The sequence below is a fragment of the Aureobasidium melanogenum genome, assembly GCF_000721775.1.
Source record: "Aureobasidium melanogenum CBS 110374 unplaced genomic scaffold scaffold_1, whole genome shotgun sequence".
Lineage (NCBI taxonomy): Eukaryota > Fungi > Ascomycota > Dothideomycetes > Dothideales > Saccotheciaceae > Aureobasidium > Aureobasidium melanogenum.
In genome coordinates this window covers 1,207,147-1,230,434 of record NW_024470053.1, presented here as the reverse complement: position 1 = coordinate 1,230,434, position 23,288 = coordinate 1,207,147, and the positions used below count along the sequence as shown (strand labels likewise).

At 50.6% G+C, this 23,288-nt stretch overlaps 11 protein-coding genes across 11 annotated transcripts; 6 read left to right on the top strand and 5 right to left on the bottom strand.

The window, feature by feature from the left end:
* Nucleotides 1–604: 604 nt before the first annotated feature.
* M437DRAFT_37286 (uncharacterized protein) lies at nt 605–1,066 on the top strand (the record flags this gene model as incomplete). The annotated part of the gene is made up of 1 exon (XM_041019602.1): nt 605–1,066. The coding sequence occupies one exon, from the start codon at nt 605–607 to the stop codon at nt 1,064–1,066; it is 462 nt and encodes a 153-aa protein (XP_040884473.1).
* A 553-nt stretch (nt 1,067–1,619) lies between these two features.
* M437DRAFT_37969 (pyruvate decarboxylase) lies at nt 1,620–3,403 on the bottom strand (the record flags this gene model as incomplete). Its single annotated transcript, XM_041019749.1, has 2 exons — nt 1,620–3,127; nt 3,178–3,403. The coding sequence occupies 2 exons, from the start codon at nt 3,401–3,403 to the stop codon at nt 1,620–1,622; spliced, it is 1,734 nt and encodes a 577-aa protein (XP_040884472.1).
* Nucleotides 3,404–4,486: 1,083 nt separating this feature from the next.
* On the bottom strand, nt 4,487–6,842 carry M437DRAFT_71263 (VHS-domain-containing protein; the record flags this gene model as incomplete). Its single annotated transcript, XM_041025647.1, has 5 exons — nt 4,487–4,687; nt 4,750–5,676; nt 5,727–6,457; nt 6,515–6,643; nt 6,683–6,842. 5 exons carry the CDS (start codon nt 6,840–6,842, stop codon nt 4,487–4,489), a joined length of 2,148 nt encoding a protein of 715 aa, XP_040884471.1.
* A 151-nt stretch (nt 6,843–6,993) lies between these two features.
* Nucleotides 6,994–8,172, top strand: M437DRAFT_38027 (RLI and DUF367 domain protein; the record flags this gene model as incomplete). The annotated part of the gene is made up of 1 exon (XM_041019761.1): nt 6,994–8,172. One exon carries the CDS (start codon nt 6,994–6,996, stop codon nt 8,170–8,172), a length of 1,179 nt encoding a protein of 392 aa, XP_040884470.1.
* A 523-nt stretch (nt 8,173–8,695) lies between these two features.
* M437DRAFT_38226 (pectin lyase-like protein) lies at nt 8,696–10,074 on the top strand (the record flags this gene model as incomplete). The annotated part of the gene is made up of 3 exons (XM_041019794.1): nt 8,696–9,141; nt 9,194–9,630; nt 9,680–10,074. 3 exons carry the CDS (start codon nt 8,696–8,698, stop codon nt 10,072–10,074), a joined length of 1,278 nt encoding a protein of 425 aa, XP_040884469.1.
* Nucleotides 10,075–10,477: 403 nt separating this feature from the next.
* M437DRAFT_37194 (uncharacterized protein) lies at nt 10,478–11,902 on the top strand (the record flags this gene model as incomplete). The annotated part of the gene is made up of 2 exons (XM_041019582.1): nt 10,478–10,744; nt 10,865–11,902. 2 exons carry the CDS (start codon nt 10,478–10,480, stop codon nt 11,900–11,902), a joined length of 1,305 nt encoding a protein of 434 aa, XP_040884468.1.
* Nucleotides 11,903–12,354: 452 nt separating this feature from the next.
* M437DRAFT_71259 (uncharacterized protein) lies at nt 12,355–14,415 on the bottom strand (the record flags this gene model as incomplete). The annotated part of the gene is made up of 2 exons (XM_041025646.1): nt 12,355–14,170; nt 14,234–14,415. The coding sequence occupies 2 exons, from the start codon at nt 14,413–14,415 to the stop codon at nt 12,355–12,357; spliced, it is 1,998 nt and encodes a 665-aa protein (XP_040884467.1).
* Nucleotides 14,416–14,671: 256 nt separating this feature from the next.
* M437DRAFT_61846 (pyruvate decarboxylase) lies at nt 14,672–16,423 on the top strand (the record flags this gene model as incomplete). Its single annotated transcript, XM_041023990.1, has 1 exon — nt 14,672–16,423. One exon carries the CDS (start codon nt 14,672–14,674, stop codon nt 16,421–16,423), a length of 1,752 nt encoding a protein of 583 aa, XP_040884466.1.
* A 693-nt stretch (nt 16,424–17,116) lies between these two features.
* M437DRAFT_80088 (PLP-dependent transferase) lies at nt 17,117–18,676 on the top strand (the record flags this gene model as incomplete). The annotated part of the gene is made up of 1 exon (XM_041027285.1): nt 17,117–18,676. One exon carries the CDS (start codon nt 17,117–17,119, stop codon nt 18,674–18,676), a length of 1,560 nt encoding a protein of 519 aa, XP_040884465.1.
* A 123-nt stretch (nt 18,677–18,799) lies between these two features.
* Nucleotides 18,800–19,147, bottom strand: M437DRAFT_71256 (uncharacterized protein; the record flags this gene model as incomplete). Its single annotated transcript, XM_041025645.1, has 1 exon — nt 18,800–19,147. The coding sequence occupies one exon, from the start codon at nt 19,145–19,147 to the stop codon at nt 18,800–18,802; it is 348 nt and encodes a 115-aa protein (XP_040884464.1).
* Nucleotides 19,148–19,311: 164 nt separating this feature from the next.
* On the bottom strand, nt 19,312–22,788 carry M437DRAFT_37560 (DUF676-domain-containing protein; the record flags this gene model as incomplete). Its single annotated transcript, XM_041019652.1, has 1 exon — nt 19,312–22,788. A coding segment is annotated over one exon (3,477 nt), but the record flags the coding sequence as incomplete, so codon positions are not given.
* Nucleotides 22,789–23,288: the final 500 nt, after the last annotated feature.

Sequence of the window (23,288 nt, the reverse complement as noted above, 5' to 3'; positions counted from 1 at the left end):
TGAACTAACAGCGCAAACTTTACTGGTGGTCCTTCAGGCAGTGGGCTTTTGTCTAGGATCCAGGAACGGATTCTGTTAGCATAAAAATGGCGGCGATGCTCGGGTAGTGACACGAGAAGTTCTGAGCCATCCTCGACAGGATCGCGCTATAAGATATTGATGCCTTCTTCAGATCGGGCTTTGTTAATCCGATTAGCAGAGCAGAGGGTTTGGAAACCGTGTGTCGAGTGTTCAAAGACCTCGTGTAATGTCTCAGGGATCGCGAGAGCATACGGCGCTTGACCACTCATGATGGCGGAATCAAGATTGCACATAGGAGTGAGAGTGGAGAAGTCAAGCTCCTTCGAACAACCAAATATGATCTGTCAAAAGAGACACAGTATTTCTGCGATGAGATTTGGTCATAGTTGCGGTATATGAGGTCTGGCACGTTCCTAGGAGAGTCTGAGTTGCATGTGAAGGGAAGTCGCTCCCCGCAGCCTCTTGTACCACTTCAACGTATCTTCCACTCCGAGACCTCAAACAATTCACTCTATACCACCAAACAATCAACTTAACAACCTCTCGCACACCTCTTCAACAACCCCATCAAACAAAAGAAACCATGTCTTCAAACGCAACACCAACCACAACAACCGCACCACCTCTAAACCCAACTCCCACAACAGCACAACCACCACTACCGCCCGCTCAAACCTTCGACATCCTCCCACCTCTACACGCGCTTCTCTCACGCCTAGAACCTTCCTTAAACGTCTATACCCCCGACACCTCCGCCGCTATACCTCCAAACAATGCGCCACACACACCCGTGACTTCAGCTTCTGCTCTCCCCAGCTCAGCGCCCCAGCAACTAGACTACAAAGACACGGCTGTGGCTGCACAGTTCCTGAAGAGCAGGATCAGAAAAGCGTTGGCTGATCTGGCTGGACTGGCGGATATGCACAGGGGTGTCGAGGAGCAAGAGGAAGAGATTAAAATGCTGGAGGATAAGATCAAGAGGCAGAAGGAGGTGTTGGCTAGACTGGCGGCTTTGGCTGAGGAGGACAAGAGTTCAACAGGCTGATTGAATTGCACACGATCTCCTGGACGCACAAACTTACACCCAATCGCGACAATGGATGTCGCGCACACATTCACGGACCTACACCAAAAGAGGGCATGGACCAATGATCATTCTGGACACCTGCAAGGCGCAAGAGCTTCTTCGCGACCCAATCCAACCGTCTGGCACGGCGCAAGACATCAAGCTACGTGCAAAATCCAACAAAAGCTCAAGGCTGTCCCCAACATACAGTACAGCAAGGTCAACGATGCCATGTCAAAGAGGTTATGCTACGCAAGCTATTCATATCAAGCTTTTTTGAGCTTGTTGAGCAGAGGTCATCCATTGAGGAGTCATCACCCCTGGAGGAATTGGAGAAGAGATCTGAACCACCGACGCATGAATTATGAGCACATGACCAAAGACAAGGCAACAAATAAAGGAACAAGAGAAGTAGATTCTGATAACCAAAAAACGCTAAAGTCTATTTTCATCATAAGCGGAGAAGCCAATTAAGTTATTCGTTAATAATATTCACATGAGAAGCCCATTTTGTCGTCGATCCGGATGCCTTCTAGTTCTGGACCTTTGCATTTCTGCGCTCGGCTGCCGAAGCAGTGAGCTTGAGTGCCTCGGGAGCGTCCTCCTTGGGCATGTACATCTCAACGAACTGCAGGTAAGGAGCAGAGTTGAAGTTGTCATCGGCCATGAGCTGGTCAAGCTCCTCACGAGTCTTGATTGTGTAGGTCTTGTATTCACCCTCCTTTGCGCCAAAGGCAGGAACAAGATCCTTGTACTTCCACTCCTGAACGTCGTTATACTCGGCTTCCATGCCGTGGATCATGCGCTCGATCGTGTAGCCGTCGTTCTGGATAAGGAAGATGATGGGCTTCAGCTTGCGGCGGATCATGGTCGAAACCTCCTGGGCGGTCAACTGGAACGAACCATCACCTGTGAGCAGGATGGTGCGGTGCTTCTCGCCCTTCTCTTCTTCAAGCTCCTTGGCAGCCAATGCGGCACCCTGGGCAGAACCGGTAGCGTAACCAATGGAGCCCCACAGAACCTGAGAGATGAGCTGAACCTTGGCAGGGAAGCGAGTTTCCCAGATACCAAAGTTGGCGGTACCAGTCTCAGTGAGGACAATATCCTGCTCACGCAGCCATTGACCAAGACGAGGCCAGAAGTACTTTTGTGTAATGACCTGTGTGTTTTCCTGGCTGCTGACGCGGTTGGTGGGCTTGGGACCAGCCTCGACGTTCAGCTTGCCCATCTTCTCGACGACCTTGCGGAGGACGCCGTTCATGCGGACACCAGGGTATTGTGAGTAGCGAACTTGGATGAAGTTGGAGTGGAAGTCGATTGTGGTCAATTGGCTCTGACGGAATGTGAAGCCTGCAGTGTTGAAATCGGACTTGATTGCGCCGATGCTGAGAACAAGATCGGAGCTCTCAACACGGTCGCGAACACCCTCGTTCGAACCATCACCAGCGTACACACCACCGTAGTTGGGGAGAGTCTCGTCGACACATCCCTTACCAAGAGGAGCAACGAATGTGGGCAGGCCAGACTTGACGACCAAATCGTGAGTCTCCTTCTGAGCACGGTGACGGATGGCACAGCCATCGACCAGGATGACGGGGTTCTTTGCGGCGTGTAGGTACTTCAGGACAACATCGACGACGTAATCTTCCTGCTCTTCGGGGTTGGGAGGGTATGCCAAGTCGATGGGCTGATCGAGTCTCTCGCCCTCAATCTTGTCCTCAACAATGTCGCAAGGTAGACCGATGTAGACGGGGCGTGATTGAATGTAACATTCGCGAATGACGTGGTCAATCTCAGCTGCGGCAGTGTTGGGATCCTTGAGGTTGGCGACAGCGCAGGAAACAGGGCGGAACATGTCGACGAAGACATTGTAGTTGCCGTTACCGAGAGTGTGGTGGAGCAAAAGTCCATCTTTCTGTGCTGCTGTTGAGGGCATACCGACGACGTGAACGATGGGAACATATTCGGAGTAGGCACCGGCAATGGCGTTAATGGCAGAGAGCTCACCAACACCGAAGGTGGTGACAAGGGCGGACAATCCTGAGGGAGTGTTAGCCTATGCTATCACTAGAGATACTCGATTGACTAACCCTTGATTCTAGCGTAGCCATCAGCGGCGTAACCAGCGTTGAGCTCGTTGCAGTTGCCGACCCATTTCAGGCCAGCCTTCTCGAGGTAATCGAGGGCGACCAGGTTGTAGTCACCAGGAAGACCGTGAACAGAGCTGACGCCACATTGCTTCAGACGAGCAAAGATGTACTCGGTAATGGTGATGGGCTTCTTGAGCGAGCTTGTGCGAATGTCTTGAGAAGCCATGGCGGGGTGGGTGTGATTGTTGTAGGATCTTGGAAAGGATGGAAAGAGAAAGAAGAGGTTTTGTGTCAGGGAGCTTCCGTTGGTTTATATTCCAAATGCTAGAACATAAGAAGCTTCAACGTTGGACTGCTCCCTGGAACACCCTTGGAGCGAGCTCCTTCCCGACAGTGAATAGGTATGACGATGCAGGGCCGAACCGGAACATCGTGGATAGGCCCGACCAGCAAAAGTCACACCATCACCAGGACCTCGCCATTCTCTCTGCGGCCCTACTCAAGAGTGCGACCGACTCCGTACAAATCACTATCTTTCCACTTCTCTTGCAATCTCATTGTCCTCCGAAAGCTCATGATATTCCACATGTTGCACAGTCAGACATTTTGCGGACGACGCTCCACAACAAAAAGGTTGGACCTTGATGACGATGCCTGATCAACTGGAGCTTGGACCAGCGCCAAATCGAGCGAGTCAAGCCTTAGCTTCGGCCGCTCCCGAGCCTGCGAACGACTCCTTCCTCTGGCCATCACACGTTAGTTGACACTGGCGATACCACTAGTATGGATGCGATTTCGGGTCGTAACGTGGTGTGCGTCTCAGCTCACTTGCATACCAGTTCGTTGCCCCCAACAGCAGTAGCGTGTATCATGATTCTCCCATCACAATTTTTCACTCGAGCCACATGCCTTCCTTTCCGTATCAATCATACTCGTGTTCATCAGCCCAGTAGCACATTTTGTTGCAGGAGATAGGAGTGTCTATTCGCCTCCCTCCTCCGATCTCTACCGAGTGTTGGTTGCCTCTTGTTTGCCTCTGATAAAAACCACCGAATAGCTGCCGACATCACCTGAACATGCGGATTCTTGCTGTAGGATATTTAGAATACATGCATCGACGATCTTACCGCAGACTCGTTTAAATCCTTGATCATCTTTGTCCTCTTGATTCATTATCAGACCACACTTACTACGGTTCTGAACAGGAAGCACAGATGCTCTACATAAGACCATTTCTCTGCAGTTTCGATAAGGGCCGATATAAGTTAAGAGAAAAAGAATGAAGCTTTCTATTAAGAAGGGGTAGTTTCTAAAGCACACCCAAATTGCTAACTTCACCGCTCTCCTCGCGCGGTTGACCGCCAATAACGTAGCTGGCACGCCAACGCATACGAACTGCACTTCCTTTACCAGGGGCAACGCCTTGCAAGCGAATGGCTTGCTTGATACCGTCGACCTGGTTCGGAGATAGGTTGCGGCCGGATTGTGGTTGGAGTTGCAGAGAGAATGCCTAGGAAGTAGTAGTGTTAGCTTGCTGCATATTGAGAATGGCTAAACCGTGAGTGGATGTACCTTTGTTACTGCAAGTTGAAGGGTAAAATCGCTGATGGGTTGAGGAGTCTTGTTGGATATCCTGGCGTCAATGGCAAGATAGTCGTTTGCACCTGCTGGTCTCGAGATATTGAAGATGGCTCTCACGCTCGAGTCGATGACAGTCACAGTGTTGGATTGAGGTTGCTGTGGCTGCGCAGGGAGAGAAGACGAGAAAGTCCACTCGTCATCACCACCCAATAATGACGCGGCTGATTGCGGGACTGCAGGTGATGCTGGAGGCTTGACAGATTGCTGGAATTGGAAGGGTGATGCGGTACGCGAATTGCCGGACAGAGCAGCGAATGGATCTGCTGCTTTCTGTTGTTGTTGGGGTGGGTGGAAAGCATTTGATGCAGGTGCAGGAGAAGAAATCATGCCAAAGGGATCGTAGTTTGCTTTGGCTGCTTGAGGTTGAGCGGGAGGAGGAATAGCAGTAGGTGCGGGTGCAGGAGTCGGTTGTGAGCTCGAGGGGCCAGCAAGACCGGCCAGACCATTGTTAGGAGAGCCAAGGGTCAAGGCACCTCCAGAACCATAGGCAGAATCACCCATTGACAAACCGAGCAAGTCGTCTTCCAAAGCATTGCCCTTAGGTTGAGGAGCTGCCTGAGAAGGCTGAGATTGAGCAGGCTGAGCAGCCTCTTCTTCTTCTGGACCACCGAAATCGATCAGCGACAACTCGTTGTTGGGTCCGCTCTTGACACCAGCACCGCTGATGCCCAGAGTGCCAGCAGCGATCCTGTTGGCGCCCTCGAGATCACCCTTCTTGATCAGCTTGTATCTCTCGCTTGTACGGTGTATGCTGTCGTTGATCTCAAACAGCTTTGCGACAGCTTCGTGGTCCTCGGATTCTTCCTCGCACATCTTCTGGATCTTGGGATGCGCACTGGCCAAGGCGTTTGCGAGTTCCTAGCCTTGTCAATATCGAATCTCATCATGAAGCTGTTGGCATTACTCACTTCAAACACATCGCCTTCTTTGATCTCGTCGCCCGGCTTGTAGCCCTGCAACATTTCCTCTAGCAGCCTTGCCTTTTGCTGAACCTTAGCAACCTCCTCAGCGGCCTTTGCGCGGTAGTCAGTCTTGCGGCGAGTGTCATATCCAGCCATAATCTTCATAAGTTTGTTGGCCTCCTGCAAATCATGAGGAGTACCCCTGCGGATGAGCTCCTGCAGTTTTGCAGACTGAGCGGCGCGTTCCTCCTCTTCCATCTCTTCGGCTGATCTAAGATCATTGGTGGGATTGAGTACAGCGGCATCCTCCCTCTTGACTTCGGGGAAAGTGTAGCCCTTGTAGCTCAGCAGACGGTGCATATCGCGGATGAAGCCCAGATCCTCCCTGTACTTCGAGGTAACGCAGATGGTGGACCGCCATTCTTCGATAAGCTCGAGAATGCGGTTTTGAACACGAGAGACGCGCATAGGGGGACGTTCGGGAAAGCGACGGACGAGCTCGTTCAGGAAGTCCTTTGTGCTTATCTGAAGGTGGAAAGCATAGCCACAGTTCTTGACACAGATGTCGAGCAGGGTCAAGGCGAGCATGGAGACATTGGGATTGCGGTGATTAACGTATTGCACAATGGCGACGGCAGCTTCGCGAGGAGCATTGCCCTTCTTAGCATTGATCAGGTCGGCGATCTCAAGATTGAGGGCCAGGTTTGGCTCGAAGTTTTGTGGGTCACAGGCATTGTCTGAGGGTACATGTCAGATTCATAGACTCTCAGTATGTGGGTGTGTAGTAGACAGACGAATGTAGCGCTGCAGTGGGGTTTGGGGAGGAGGTCCGTCGTGAACCCAGCGGTCCCGCGCCGCGTATCTCGCCGATGCTGCCTCCACGATGGGCGATGTTGAGGTGGAATGTGTTTGAGAATGAGAGTCTTTTGGGACTTGTGACGTGCGTGAGACGAGGTTGTCACTGTACTCGTAAAATGCTGGAAAGATAACGAGTTGAGCGTAGGCAACGGTATGCACCACGTTGTGGTGTATTGTGGAACTGCTCCTAAGCTTCTTGGCGGGCCCTTGACATTGACGTAGCCCTCTCGCCCTGCCTGACTCGCGTCGATTTTCCCAATCCATCTCGAAATTTGCCTGCCCCTCATCTCGTCATATACATACTCGAGTTCATTCTGCCAACTTTTCTAGACATCCATTCGGTCGCTTCCATCGCCTTTGCGTAGACCACACTCATATACCGACACCACCAAAGAAAAAGAACACCATAGTCAACATGGTCCGCCACAAGAAGGACATGTCCAACAAGGGCAAGCGCTTCGCAAGCGGCCGTTCTGCTCGCCCTCTACCTCCTGCCCGCGGTGAGGAAGGAGAGATCGATCCTGCTGCCTCCAAGCGCCCCCCTTACAAGGCTGCCGCCTGGGACCTCGGTCACTGCGATGCCAAACGATGCAGCGGCAAGCGTTTGATGCGTCTGGGTCTCATGCGTGAATTGCATGTTGGCCAGAAGTTCGCCGGTATTGTCGTTTCGCCCAATGCAAAGACCATCATCTCGCCTGCCGATGCCCCACTTCTCGAGCAGTACGGTGCTGCTGTTGTCGAAGCCAGCTGGAAGCGTATTCAAGAAGTCCCCTTCAGCAGAATCGGAGGCCCTCACCAACGACTCCTCCCCTACCTGATCGCTGCAAACCCAACAAACTACGGAAAGCCTTGGAGAATGAACTGTGTTGAGGCTCTTGCTGCCTGTTTCTACATCTGCGGAAAGAAAGAGTGGGCCGAACACATTCTTAGCACTTTCAGCTACGGCCAGGCCTTCCTCGACATCAACGAAGCTGTCCTCAAACGCTACGCTGCCTGTGAGGATGAAGCTGGTATCAAGAAGGCCGAGGCAGCTTGGTTGGAGAAGATTGAGACCGAGTACGTCCAGGACCGCGCCGAGAGAGAAGCCAACGAGGATGACGCATGGAGAGGAGGCAACTTGAATCGTACTCGCATGCTCGACGAGTCCGACGAAGAGGGAAGCGACCAAGACAGCGATGGTGAAGAGAAGGAAAACAAGGATGAGGACGACGAAGATGAAGAAGAGGAGGATGACCACGATCCTTACGGCATGCCACCCTCGGACGACGATGAGGAAGAAATGGCTGAGCTTCGCCGCCGAGTTCTTGCCTCGAAGCCTTTCCAAAATCCTGCTCCTGCTGTTTCGGACGACAAGCCGCAACCAGGCCGCATTGCACAGACTGAACCTAAGCCTCTCCACGACTCAGATGATGAGTCAGGCTCAGATGTTGGCGGCGCTGAAGACGATGATTTTGACAACATCATGAATGCCACCCCGGTCCTGGACCGCTCAGGAATTGGTGCAAAGCAAAAACAAAAGGCCCAGGATCAGATTAGTGCTCGATTCTCGAGGACTGTCATCGATGCTCCATCGAAGTGGCCTCCGGGTGCATGAGAAGTTACTCATGATTCATGACCATATAAACATATAATGCAAACAGCAAACGCTGTTGATTTTACGCACCAACTGCAAGAGCAATACTTGGCACATGCGCTGTGATGTACTCTTGTAATATTCTCGCACTCGTCCGTTCTTATCCATACCCTGCCCTGCATTGCTGCAAACAAAACCTGATCTCGCACCACTAGTTAGACCACAGCTCAGATGCGCATAGTAGTCGTTCAAAAGCCGATGGCTTGTCCGTTGCCGACATGTGGAGAAAAATGTGGGGGCCCAAGACAACAATCCGTCCTGCTCCGGCTTTTTCTCCAGGTCTCTCGACATCATTCTCTCCACCATGACCACCTGTGCCCCGACTCGAGGATCGTCACTGCAACCATGAGGCAGAGATCAGCAGGCGTGTTGAAAATTGAGGATGTTGATCAATGTAACCTGATGCCAAATCCCGGCTTCTAGACGCAGTATATATACAGGACTCTGTCTCGCTGTCCGTAAGTACACCTTTTTGATCGTCATCATGTACGCCTCCCTCATCGCGGCACTCAGTGTGCCAGCAATTGCGATTGCCCAAACAGTCGTCACTGTCCCCGAACGTGTCTGTATCGTCGAGCCTTGTGCAAATGGCGGTGACTCTGCTCCCGCCATCATCGAGGCGTTCGAGAAATGCGGCCACAACGAGGCACCATCGCGAGGAAAAGTTGTCTTCCGCAACGAGACCTACAACATCCACAGTGTTATGAACACGACTGGTCTGAAGAACGTTGATGTCGATTTGAACGGCTTGCTTCTCTGGGACACGAATATTCCTTATTGGCTCAACCACTCTCTTCCTGTTGGCTACCAAAACCAATCTTCGGCTTGGTTGTTTGGTGGAGAGAACATCAACTGGGATGGACATGGATACGCTACTCTTAATGGCTCTGGACAGGCTTGGTATACCTTTGTCAATGGAACCAACAACTAGTGAGTGCTCGCATTCGCTATACCATCAAGTGGCATGCTGATTGTAAAATAGCCCTGGCAGACCTCATCAGATTACCATTACTGGAACCAAGGACAGCACCTTCTTGGGTACCCGATTTTTGGACTCACAGATGTGGACTATGACTGTCATTCACAGCGAAAATATTCTCCTCGAAGACATCTATGTGAACAGCACTGGCAACGAGCCTGTTGGTTTCGACTTCTCTTCTCTGAATACTGACGGTGCCGACACTGTATATGCCAACAACATCACATTCCGTCGCTGGAACGTCACCAATGGAGATGATTCTATTGCTCTGAAGGCCAACAGCACCAACATTCTTATTGAAGATTGTGACTTCTATATGGGTCTTGGTGTCGCAATCGGCAGTATTGGTCAATACAACAACACCTTTGAATACATCGAGAACGTCACTGCTCGTGATATCCGCTCCTACAACATGAGATATGGCGCTTACGTCAAGACCTGTTTGTAATTCCTTACTATGCTCTGCTTCAAACTTGCTGACTTGCTCAGGGACTGGAATTTCTACTGGCTATCCTCCTAACGGTGGTGGCGGTGGTCTGGGTTATGCTGCCAATATCACATTCTCCGATTTTGTCCTGAACAATAACACTGGTATTTATGCCGTGACTCAATGCACGTCTTACAACTCGGCGAAAGGCGGGTGCAATACTAGCGAGTTCAATCTCCACGACATCCGTCTGCAGAACTGGACTGGAACTGCTGTTAGTGACGTGGTCAGTGCTATTCAGTGCTCAGCTGCATCTCCTTGCACTGATCAGGAGATTACCGGCATTGACATCCTCGACACTGTCAACGGTACTGCTCCTAGCCAGTACTTGTGTGATAATGTTTCCTCTGTTGGGTTCAACTGCACTGGTCCGACATGGGAGGAGAACAGCAGATAGAGAGGTCAATTTTTACATAGTAAGCCAAAAGCATTAATCTATCTTTGACTCTAAGTTCTCGACGACAGTGTGAACGTTGTGCATTTCTATAGCTGCACAGGACTATGCTTCGGTACTGGAGAGAAAGCATGGTTGCTGCCTTTGCCCGAAACAAGCCATCGCGACTGCCTTGAGCAAACACCCGACCGAACATAACAGTCGGCAAGCAACACGGACTTTTCGTTTTCAAGCTCAAACAAACATCTGAAACCTTTCACTTCAAAACAATCTCTGCGCAAACGCGCCTTTTTAGCCTGCGCACACACACTGTCACATCTCACACTCTACGTCCCATTCCCTATCCCACGAAGCCACCAGGCGCACTCCAGTTGATGTTCCGCGTCAGCATCAACCGCACAGCATCATGGAGAAACTCCCACTCGAACTGAAGCAGCGCGTCTGTAGCTTCCTTCACGCCAATCCCAAGCTCCTCAAGCCAATCCGCCTCGTATCAAAGCAATTCGCTGATGCAGCTGCACCTTATCTGCTACCACGCGTCTTCCTCGTCAAACATCGAGACAGCTGCGCTGAAGTGCGCGAGATAGCTGATCACCCTATCTTCAGCAAGCACGTTAACACCCTAGTTGTCGACCCCAGTAACTTGAAGAACCACAAGTCGTTCAAGAAGTGGGTTGACGAGCACACTCATCTTCAACACAGCTATCCAGACTGGTGGGACTTCAAGCCTGACGACATCAACTACGACGAGGATGGCGATCCGCTACTCGACACTTTCGCCGCACGCTCAAAGTGGTCCAATGCAAACAAGAAGTTTGATGCCGCCGTAGAGAAAGTCACCAAGACTTTGACGAAGTCGCAAGCGCAATACTGGAAGGCTCAACGTCAGATTGCTACATACCAGTCTACCGAAGTATTTCAACGTTGCTTCTTGGACACTATCTTTTATGCCTTCGAAATGTGCCCCAACCTAGTCAACATCGTCATCAGTCCTACGCGGTCGGGTCCGAGCCATGTCATCCTCAAGCTGCTCACTATGTTCAAAAGCATACATCCGCACCTAGCTGCATGGGTCGATGCTGAATCTCATGACCCTTTCCAGTTCGGTCTTGCAGAGGTACTGGCGGCTGCAAACCACAAGAATGCGGGCCTGCATTCTTTGACCATCGTCGATCTTCCTTTTAAGTGTGCAGACTACACCAAGGTTGACAGCTTCAAATCTTTCGAACATCTCAAGCATGTCCGCATTGGCTACGGTCGTCTACCCAACAACCCAAAGACCATGTTCGGTTTCAATCTCGAAGAAGCAATCGGCAAGGCAACATCTCTCGAAACCCTTTGGATAGATGCGCCACCTCGTAGAAGAAACATGTTCAACGGAGATGCGATGTTGAGCGCACTCAACTCAGAGTCCCTTCGTGATGTCCTCCTTGATGATATTGTTGTTACCGAAGATGTTCTGGTTTCTTTCCTTCTTCGCCACTCTCAGTCGTTGCAGCAGCTGGACTTCGGCCTCGCTTTGAGCGCTGGAAATTGGAGCTCGGCAATCAGGCGCATCTCGTGCCAGATGACCGCACTAAAGAGAGTTCAGATCGTTTCTATCTGCGAGTTAGACGGAGAAGAAGAAGTGACTCAGTACTCTCCAAAATGGTGCTCGGAAGCACGAGAATTCATTTTTCATGGAGGTTTACTCCCAGAGCCTTTGCCGTACGATGACGACGAGGACTACGACAATTTCAAGGAATACTTCGAAGAGCCTCTGAGAAATTATGACGTGCCTGAGGAGGGATTGTGGGAAGATTACGACGGCAATGTTAACACCTGCTACTGAGCGGCTCTGACTTGAGCAAGAGTCAGACAAACCCCGGTGTGAAAAAATGGGTAAACACAACTACAGACTAGCTGAATAGAGAGAATGACGGGAGGAGAGCTTCGCTCATGTGCTGAACACGGTCATAGAATAGCTATCGAAATGTATATTACTTGCTCGAACCAAGTGAGTACCACAGGGAGAGCAACAATGCAGAGCATCTCAGTGGTCATGATTCTGATTTGAAAACATCTGTGCACTTCTAGCGCTGAAGGTGCCCTTATGGCTGCCTTGGGGAGATTGGTATAGTGAGACTATTACTTAAGAGCAAGGTCGGCCTCAAAGCTATTCTTGGGGAAAAATTGTGCACTTTTACAGATTGCGTTACCATTAGAGGCGGCTACAGGGACACGAGGGTTGGTAGAGTCGGCTTTAAAAGCACCGATGAGTAAGAACATGCTATCGAATATGGCTTACGGCGGGAACTCGAGGTTCGACAAGAAGGGATGCTCAGCAAGATTTTCCCAAAACCCGAGATCAAAGTCCCAAGCCTCCAGATTCAAATTCGAAGCCCAAGGTCCCATTTGTCCAGGAGCCGCATCATGATGAGTGTTGATCTGACCATTCGGGTGATGATCATGTCTCTCCTCAGAGTCGAGGAAGTTCTCAATGGTCTGCGCAGCTCTGGTGAGTAAAGCAAAATTCGGCTCTCTTGGATGCGACAGTGCGCCGATTTGTATCTCGGCGACGAGGATTCTCAAATTCTGCAGGACCTTTGCGCGTGAGAGGCCGCCGAAGTGGTAAGGGTTGCGTTGTTCCAGGATAGCGAGCAAGATGATGCCTGAAGCTGGCAAGCCATAGAGAATGACTTTCCACACAAGGCCACTTCCAGAATTTGCGAGGCGATCACGAGCGAGCACAGCTTGGACGACCAGAGTGAGCATCTCATGCGCAATCTGGATCATCTCGTCATCTGGCTGTGCTAGACTGTTGATCAAGATGAATCGCAAGAGGAATCTGATGTGTATATGGTCCAGTCGGGCGCTTATCAGGAAGTCGCGCTCGAAAGGGCTCCTTCTGTAGTCATTGAGACAACTGACGTCGTAGCGCATGTGTGTGGGTAGCTGTTTCCATTGTGCTTCCGCTTTTGCCCAGATGACACTCGCTCGTTGTACGCAATGCTCGCGATTTTTCTCGATGAACAATTCCAGAATTTCTTCTTTGAGCAGCGCGCACAAGGCTGCCCAACTGCATCCCGCTCTATAGTCAATCTTGATCTCATTGGCTTGTCCGATAATCTCGGTACCAGGTGCAGATTCATTGGCCTCAAACGAATCCAAGGCAATTGGTATTCGGAAATGGCAGAATCTTCGACTCAGCCGGGGTGGTCGACCAAGAAAGATGGAGACTTCCTTGTCGTCAGTGTATATGCGTGCGAATGCACTTTGTCGTAGCTCCACCAAGAAGTTTGGAATCCTGGATCGGGTCTCGACACGTTCGTGGTAGCCAAGAGCAAGCATAGATGCGATGACATCTCCGAGCCTTCGCCACGAGCTATAGCTCTGATCTCCATCTACAAATGTATGGACAATGAAGTTCTCGTATTGAAAAGCAAGTTGAAGGTCATTCAGGCAGTCGAGCGATAGACATACTTCCAGAGCGTGATCGCTTAGCCGTGTAGCCAGCTTCCGTAGCCTGAACTTATCCTCGTCCGTTTTGTATAGTGTTGGAAAGAAAGGTACATCGTTCGTGGCTCTGACCACTGCTGATAAGAAGATACCTAGAGTCTCCAGACGGGCATTGTGACCAGAGAATTGAGCCACGTATGCGGCGAAGGTTGTTTCGGGACCAAAGAGTAATGGACTCTGCGAATTACGAGTCAAGTGCTCCATACAAGTGTCTGTTGGCTGTCCAGAACTTAGAGCTTCGTCCATGCTGTCGATGCACGAATCTAGCAGGGATTCGGCATGTGAGAGACTAATGCCTTTAGCGAGCCAGAATGAAACCAGGTCTTTGAGAGTACCCAGTGGGTACTCGTCAAGAAGTAGCTTTATTAATGATGTCCCTTGTCTGCAAGCGATATCATCGTTGTCAAGCAATGCAGGCACAGACACCCCAGCGGGTACAGTGTCAGGTTCAGTGTGAGCAGTGCCCGGTTCATGATGTCGGGGAGAAATGTGACTGAAGATTGCAGCAGAACTCAACGAGCCTTGGAAACCCGGATTCGGATAAGGTCGAATAGTTGGCGTCGCTGCTGCTGTTGGTGGTGGCTCGGATTCTCGAGTCTGGCTTCCATTGCTACAAGATCAATCAACACCGACACGAGATTGTGAAACTTCTGCTTTCTTGTACCGTGAGATATTTGTCCTAGGCGAAGGGCCTAAGTCTGTTCGTCGTCTTTTGAAGGGAGATATTCGATACTCGCAGGCGTCGGCCCTATTGGCACCCAGGCATCGAGTGCATACCGGTCGGACATGATCGCATGCCAACTTTGACCTCCTGCAAGGCTCACAGGCAGCCTCACGAGGTGGCATAGCTTCCTGACACGGATTGTGATTTTTCTTTTGCTATGGTATGTCGGAGTAAGGAAATGGCAGATTACTCCGATTCGATAGGAGTCATCGGCGAGTTCGGATGGGAGCGGCTTGGCAAAGCGATTGAGGGGTGTGGGGACGCCCTGCAAGCCGCGGCTGCTCCTGCCCCGCTGGCCTCTGCTCACTCCGAGGACAACGACATATCATAGTTTCCGAGCACACGTTTCATATCATCGGACTTCGAACCACGTTAACAATGTCATCCTCATCACAAGATACCATCACGCTCGCCGATTACGTCTTTGCAAGACTCCATCAACTTGGCATTCGCTCTGTCTTTGGAGTTCCTGGCGACTACAATCTTCGCTTGCTGGACTTCGTTGAGCCTGCAGGCTTGCACTGGGTTGGCAATTGTAATGAATTGAACTCCGCATATGCTGCCGATGCCTACGCTCGAATCCATGGTGTGAGTGCCCTGATCACCACTTTTGGCGTGGGAGAACTCAGTGCCGTCAATGGTATTGCTGGTGCATACGCGGAAAAGGCTCCCATCATCTCTATTGTCGGCACTCCAGCCAGAGCTACGCAAGAGGCCCGTACCAATGTACACCACACATTCGCCGACGGTGACTTCAATCGCTTTGCGGCTATGCACACACATGTGACTATCGCCCAGACAAACCTCTTGGATCCTCGTACTGCTCCCGAGCAGTTCGATGTGACTGTGCAGCAGGCCCTGATCCACAGCAGACCAGTATATATTCAGCTTCCGACCGACATGGTAGACGTGAAGGTGTCTGCGGCCGGTTTAAAATCCAAAATCTCCCTGCCTCCAATCTCAAGTGGCGACAACGAGTCGCAAGTGTCTGGTCGCATTCTTGAGCTGATGCATTCTGCTAAGAAGCCTTTGATTTTTGTCGATGGCGAGAGCAGATGTTTAGACATCCTTGAAGAGATCAATGACCTTGTCAAGGCTACCGGATGGCCTGTGTGGACATCGCCCTTCGGCAAAGGTTTGGTAGATGAGCATCTCGAAAGCTTTCAAGGCATTTACAGTGCCGACTTAGGCAGCGAAGGTGCAAAGTCCTACTTTGAATCAGCAGATCTCGCTTTGGTGTTTGGTCCTCACTACAGCAGCACCAACACTGGCTTGTTCTCCTCCATTCCGAAGCAAGCAATCTCAGTGTCATTTTCCGAACGTCATGTCAAGATCGCGACTGAGATTACTCGTGACGTTTCGAACAAGAAGCTTGTAGCAATGCTATTGGAGCAACTGGACCATAGCAAGATATCGAAGCCTGAAGCCATGTCGAAGCCATCAAAGGTAACCTCTTCTGTCGAATCGTCTGGCTCACTCACTCAAAAGGACTTCTACCGTGTCATTAATCCCATGCTTAAGCCCGGAGATATTGTCATGGGCGAAACTGGCACAGCCTCTCATGGCACTCGTGATCTTGTGCTCCCAAGCGGAAGTTATTATTTCACGGCTGTCACGTGGTTGAGTATTGGCTACATGCTACCTGCAGCCTTGGGTGCGTCACTTGCCCAGCGCGATTCTGAGAACTGGAGAAAAAGATCAGGCAGCAAGGATACCTCCAAAGACCGAGTGGTTCTCTTCATCGGCGATGGAAGTCTGCAAATGACTGTCCAAGAGATCAGCACCATGATCAGAGAAAAGTTGAATATCATCATTGTAGTCATCAACAACGACGGCTATACCATCGAGCGTGTCATTCATGGACGCAAGCAAACATACAACGACATTGCACCTTGGAGATATCTGCAAGCGCTCAACATGTTCGGCGCCACTGAAGAAGAGGTGGAGACCAACACGTTCTCTGCACGAACTTGGCGTGAACTAGAGGCAGCGATAGGATGTGGCTTACTCACCAATGGGGAAGGTGTAAAGATGCTCGAGGTTTTCATGGAGCGAGAAGATGCGCAGGGCCTCTTGTTGAAGCTTTTGAACAATCAGAAAGCTCGAGAAGCCGAAGCGTCCAAGAAGTGAGCATCGCGGGCACTACAATATAAATACAACAAGATCAAAATTTCAGCCAATCGACCTTTCGAAACAGCTATAAGTACCATTTTGTCGCTAACATACATCGACAGGGCCACGCAACGTAGTCGTCACAGAACATGCCAACGGTTTCGTACTACATATGTCTATCAAATGCTTGGATGATGTGATCCTTTTTCCACTCCGGAGGCTTACAAAAGCATGGTGAATACTTCTCTTTGTCTATGCCAATTCCTAAATTCTTGATGTTGTTGTCTTCTTAAGGCCGTATCTCGGTTCGTGTTACGTCGGCTTCCGACTTCCCTATCTTGGATTGGGTTTCTGCTTTGGTGTCGTTCCACACATTCCGGTCTTGACTTGCTTCTTATCTGCACACGCGGTGCCCTAAGTCATCATGATACGCAAGGGGTTGGAATGCTAAACGTAAAAGTATACTCCGAAGGTAGGAAGCATCAAAACGTTGTTACTCCGAATTGTCCGATTACACCACCTGGTCATCACATACTCGAGTATATGTATACTACTCTTTCTCCGCCATTTGCTTCATCCCAAGTAAACCTGAAGTGTCTTCAGCTACTATTCGATTCAAACTCAATCCAAACAATACCAATTATTGTACTACTACTTTATTTGAGAATAGTTTATTCTTCTGTCCGAATTCAAGATTCCATTGAAACCACAATGTTATCCCAAGCAATTGCCGACTACACCTTACACCGGAGCACATCTGACCCTCTTCCCTCAGGTCCTGCTCCCTTCACCTCTTCCGAATTCTTCAAACTGTGTCGACCAGGCACAAAGCCCAGAGCCAAGAATTGGGACCATCATCTCAGCACCGAATGCCGCAACCGACTACCTTCCAATTTGAAAGCGTCAGCAAGCAGTGTGAAACCCGGTCTCGATGGCGCTCCCATCATTCCTCAACGGCAAATCAGTCTCGGAGCAGGGCGACCGATCCCTGAATACTTTCCCTGGGACTCGTTGGCGCTTTCTGGCAAGCAAGCTACAGGGTCTCCTGTTGATGAGGCTGTGGTGATGCCATGCACGAGAGGAGAAGACGATTTTGACTTTGCGGTTGCGTTGAACTATGGCTATGCAGCTGGATCACCGCAGCTGTTGAGGTTCATCACCGAACACATTGAAATGATCCATAATCCGCCGTACGATGATTGGGAGACTTGTTTGACAAGTGGTACCACGTCGGCGATGGATACGGTCTTCCGTATGTTCTGCGATCGAGGAGACTGGATCATTACGGAAGAGTACTCGTATCCTGGAGCCATTGAAGCTGTCACACCGCTGGGCATCAATATCTTGGGCATCAAGATGGATGGTCAGGGTCTCATACCAGAAGATCTTGAGGCCAAGTTGCGCTCTTGGGACCCGGCTAAGGGACGAAAACCATCGGTGATGTACATTGTCCCTTGCGGTCAAAATCCTACAGGGGCTACTCAATCGGCTGAGAGACGGAGAAAGATCTACCAGGTCGCCGAGGAGCATGATATATACATCATTGAGGACGACCCTTACTACTTCCTGAAGCTACACTCCAGATCAGAGGTCGGAGAAGACTCGCCAATGCCAGTCGACGAGTACTTGCGACAGCTGCCTCCGTCTTACCTCTCCATGGACGTCTCTGGGCGTGTTGTTCGTCTAGATGCTACATCTAAGATTCTCGCGCCTGGACTGCGTTGTGCATGGATGACATGTTGCTCTCAGATTGCTGAAAAATACATGAACTACACAGAAGTGGGCAGTGTAGCGCCTTCTGGCTTCTCTCAGGTCGCCATGTACAAGTTGCTGGATGTGACCTGGGGACATGAAGGCTTCATCCGCTGGCTCGCATTCTTGTCGCACCAATACCGCCAACGACGAGATGCCTTGGTTTCGGCATGCGAGAAGTACCTTCCACCTGATCTTTTCACTTGGGTTGTGCCTGAAGCTGGCATGTTCCTTTGGCTCCATCTTCAGTCACCAACACCTCGTATCTCATGCTCGTCTTGTTCGGAGTGTTCGATCGAGAAGGAGAAGACTGCTCTACTGGACCTGGAGGAGAGAATCTACAACCGTTCCATGGAGAAGGGAGTGGTCATCAGTAAGGGAAGCTGGTTTGCCGCTGAGCCTGACCAGCTCAAGGGTATCAAGCTTCGTTTGACTTTTGCTACTGCTCCTCTGGACAGCTTCGATTGGGCAGTCAAGCAATTTGCAGACGCAGTAAGGAGTGAGTTGTTAGTGATTTAGGATGTTTGTAGTAGATGTAACAAGACCCATCACCTTTCCATCTCTTCACACAAAAATTCGTTGCGCTCTCTCGTGATGTGTTGAGTCGGTCTGGGATCGTTACGAAACCGTGCGCAGCCTGTATCAATCTGCCCTTAACAGTACGTAATGCAGATTCCTTCGATTTGTTTCTGTACGCATATCCTTCGGCTTCGGAACGAATATTTGCGGCAAGAACAATGGATGATGTGAAGATGAACCTGATCTTGTTGTTCTTGCTTTGCGACCTGTCGTCTTGTTGAATCTGTAAGCCGCAACTGTTGTATGCTCCTGAGCAGGATAGTCTTTGCGCAAGTCTTCCCACTCGTGGCCGCTCGTGAATGGTGTTGCTGTGGCACGCCGGGTATGGTGATGCGGTGGTGTTGAAGCAGAGATTGTAGGACGATGCCTCGGAGAGATGGTGTGTTTATGTCGACGGCGTAGTGTTTTCATGAGGAGTTCTGGAATCGATACTTGTAGGTGGCATATTTGATATTGCGGTGAATAGGTCAACAAACCAGAGTCAAAATGGCAGCAGAGATGCATCATGGGAACCAATCTAGATACGAGCATCAGGAAGCAGGAGCGACCCAAGCACTACGTAACCAAGAATCTGCCTACGATGCTATATTTGCCTTGCGAGCGACTTCCTCACCAACACCTGTCTCATTGTCAACATTCGGTTTGGCTACAACTTCCTTGATGGGCTTTTGCAAGCCCACCCCAGTCGTACTGTTGCGCTTTGCATTACTTAGTATACTCTCTCCAGCACTCATACTGGGCGGTTCTTCGGTCATCGCCTTGCCTGTAAATTCCCCGCTGGCCGAGTCAGATGACAACACCGGTCCATTATTTGAGGATGTAGAGACGCGAGGAGAATATGGCTCATGGCTTCTGGTGGGTCCCAGACCACGATGCACCTCAGTCGACTGGCGTTTCTTGGCAGGATGAGTTGTCTTGTCGGTGCTTTGTTTTGGAACACCACCACCTCCTATCCAAGTTGCTCCATCGCCTTCATTCTGATTCAGGTGTAGAAACCTCTGTACCTTGGCTGCATATCCTTCGTCCTCATCATCTTCATCGTCGCTGCCCTCGAAATAGATATCATCCCATACAGCAGAACCCTGTGGATTGAGTTTGTGCTTGAGGGCACCGTCGGTACTCTCTTGAAGTGGTTTCAGCTCGTCTCGGGCTTCGCGCATATCTGAAGCACGTCTCTGGAGCGGTTTTCGCTCATTCTGCCCTTGAACTTCTTCACCAGCTCCATGATCAGCCTTTGAGTAATCTTTGGCACGGTCGACAGCTGGCTCATCTTCGTCTCTTGTAGTAGCGGTGAAAGTGTCTCCGAAATGCGTATCACAAAGATGTTTGACCACAGGCCAACCATAAGCATTTGCAAACATTCTTCGCACGATCATGTTGTTGTGTGCATCAGGCTCAAGACGCACCAAGACCTTGCGCCAGGACAAATCCTTATGGTATGCTCGAGCGATCTTCTCCTCGACCTTCATGTTTCCAAGATCAACCGAAGCCGTGTCATCACGAGATTGCGATGATCTCATCGTTGCAGAGTCCGAAGAGAATGAGCGTGAAAGTCTACTGGGACGCTTCACCGGTGGCTGTGGGATATCCTCGGGGTGGTAAATTCTGTCGTGGAATATGGTGCGCTCCCGAGACGCTGGGTCAATGAGCCAAGTTGTCGATGGGATAGGGGGATGAAGAATATCGCTAGCCGCCTCAAAGATGGATGTACTTGGAGGTGCTTGTGTATCGGGATTGGAATTCATAGATCCGCCGCGTGTTGCCACTGGACGCTTACTTGGCCTCATTGTCGGGTTGTCTGTTGTACCTCTACTGTTTCGGCGAGCTCTTCGTTGAGGTCCTTCATCCAGGGTGGCGTCATCGGTTTCATCGTGGGCTCTGACATCGACAGTCTGGCCACGGCGCACTGCCTTTATAGTTTTCGAGGATGGGCGTTCGGGTGAGGGCGCAGGACGGAAAAAGTTGAAGAATCCATTGAGAAGTCCGCCACTTTGGTTTGCTGCGTGCGTCGAAGTGTCTGCACTTCCACGATCGTGAGGTCTCAAGAATTGCCCTGCTGCGGGTTCTGTAGCAGATGTTGTGGAGTTTCGATTGTCATCTGCCGTCGCTTCTGTATGCGGCTGAGGAACATCGTCGCCTTGTTTTCCAGTTGGTGTATCAGCACCAGACCCTTCATCTTCGGTCCCAATGCCGCTTCCTACACCATTGTTTTTGAGCGCTTTGGGCAATGCATTGGCGCCGGTAAGCTCAGCCCATCCAAACTCAGCCAATGTACCTATCAGACCGTTCTCGCGACGTGCCTTGTCAACCTTACCAAGACCACCCCAATCGAGGAACAACAGACAACTAGTCCGCAGCGGTACGATACCATCATTGACGACGTTTGAATACACAGTTCTGTTGCGGAACATGCGTAAGACTGTATGAGCAGGACCGGTAGGCAGAATACGCAAGAGAGGCTTTGCTCCTGGGTCTTCCTGATGCTCCTGTTTCGAGCCGGCTCCAAACCCTCCCATCATAGCGTTCCAGCCAGACTTTGCAATATTAGGAGCGCGCCACGTCAGACCGAGATCTTGTCCAGTACGTCCAACAAGACCAAAATCCAAGGCGAATTTTACATACATGGGGTTCTCATTACTCAATCCAAGCATGGGAGAAGCCATACAAACGAAATTGATAGGGTGAATTTGTTCAAAGAAATGCGGCGCATGCTTCTGGATGTAAGCAACAGCATATGTTTGTATCAAACCTCCAAGACTATGCCCAATGAAGCTGATGCTAGTAAAGGTGTAAGGAAGATCTTCGGTATTGCTGTCGTCGTGGTGGATGCTACTTCCATGATGCGCAGGTTCGCCATCTCGTGCGTTCTTAGTGGCCTGAGATTTGAACTGATCGGTGAAGGATCTTGTCATGGACTTTTTGACTGGTTGAAATGGTTGATCCGGATAAGTAAAATTCAGCACAAATTTGGCAAGTCGCTTTCCAAGATACTGAATGCCTTTCTCGGTCTTGACAGCATTGCCGCTGAAGCCACGCACAATGACTTGTTCTTCGTCGTCATCGCCATCGTCATCGAGATCTTCTTGGCCTCCTGTCAGAGGTGCAGTTGTGGCTTCCTCGTTGGGCTTGTCGTCAGTTGACGGGTCTGGCTGGTCTGTTGAAGAGGCAGATTTATTTTGTGATTTTTTGTAGGCAGCCCTCCTGTTTCTTGCATCGATCCTTGCTTGCCTGACAGTCGCATCTATACTCTCTTTCATGTAAAGCATGTCGGCACCGATGTTGCTATGGAGACCATGGGTGAGAACAACCAGATGAATTTTCTTCTTCTTCTTTTTGGGAGTGTTCTCTTTGGCCTCTTCGGGGCTGGTCTTCGTTTCTTTTGACTTACGAACCGACTCTTTTGATGATCGAGTGTCTTTGCGAACATCGTTGGAAGGTAGAGCAGGCTTGTCCCAGAGCGCTTGAGTGTCCTCGACTACGAGTTTGACAGCACGCGAGTAAAGACCTTTTTGTTGGCCAACATTGTCTCTACGTTTGTCCTTCTGGTGGTCGTGTACTTGTCCAGGAGTGCCATGACCGTGGCCAGCGACGGCTGCAAATCCAAGGTCTAAGCTTCGTTCATCCCGACCGACCAAGAGCTCGAAATGAACAGCGGCCGTGTTGGAAAACAAGATCTGCGAGGCAATCTCGATTATCCATGTGACACTTGGCGGACCCTTCTTGTCGTCTCTGTGGGCATCTTGCGAAACGCGGTTCTGGTGGCCGGACGCGAAAGTGTTGCCCGTCTCTCGGATGTTCTCGGGAACGGTCAGCTTGGTGGACCAGCTCGAACCTGCTTTGAGCAGTGGCTCAAAGTCCGGCACGCCCTCCTTTTGCGGATCCTCGACCTTGTGATTGGGGTTGAACGAGGCGGGATATGCGGCAACGTGTAGGGTGTAGGGGCCGTGGAGGTAGGCGGCACGCAGAGGGATAGCCGAAGTGTTCTTGATCTTCAGATGCAGATGCGAAGGGCTGGGCAGGATACGATCGTTGCTAGGCGTGTAGGTCAAGGTGAATCTACAGAGTAGTCAGAAAGCTGCACGTCGACGCGTCGAACATCAAGGTCGCATGACATACCGCACGACTTCGCCCACCTTGACGCTGCCGGCTTGGTGGACAAGCAACATTCTCGCTGTGTCACGATCCGCAAGATCCGACAGCAGTTGAAGAAGCCTCTAGTCTTTGTTTTTGTGATGGACCTATACAAAGTGTGCACCTGACCATCGACTTATGATGATGCAATTGTCAGGCCCATGGCTTTGTTTATGTTTGTGAGGATACGAGTACTGGCTGTAGGTAAGATGGTGTATAAGGCTACATGTGTATAGATGGGCAAAAGAGATGACTTCTCATTTTGCTTCGTCATAACTGATCGCAACCGTCACCATCAAATGTTTTGGTTCCGGATGCCGGTGACGCTTTGGCTGTTCTGCTTGCACAGCCACACCAATCTCCCGCCCTTCGTCCTTGACCGTCACTTTACCAGTGGCCAGGTAAAGCTATCCAGCTATCA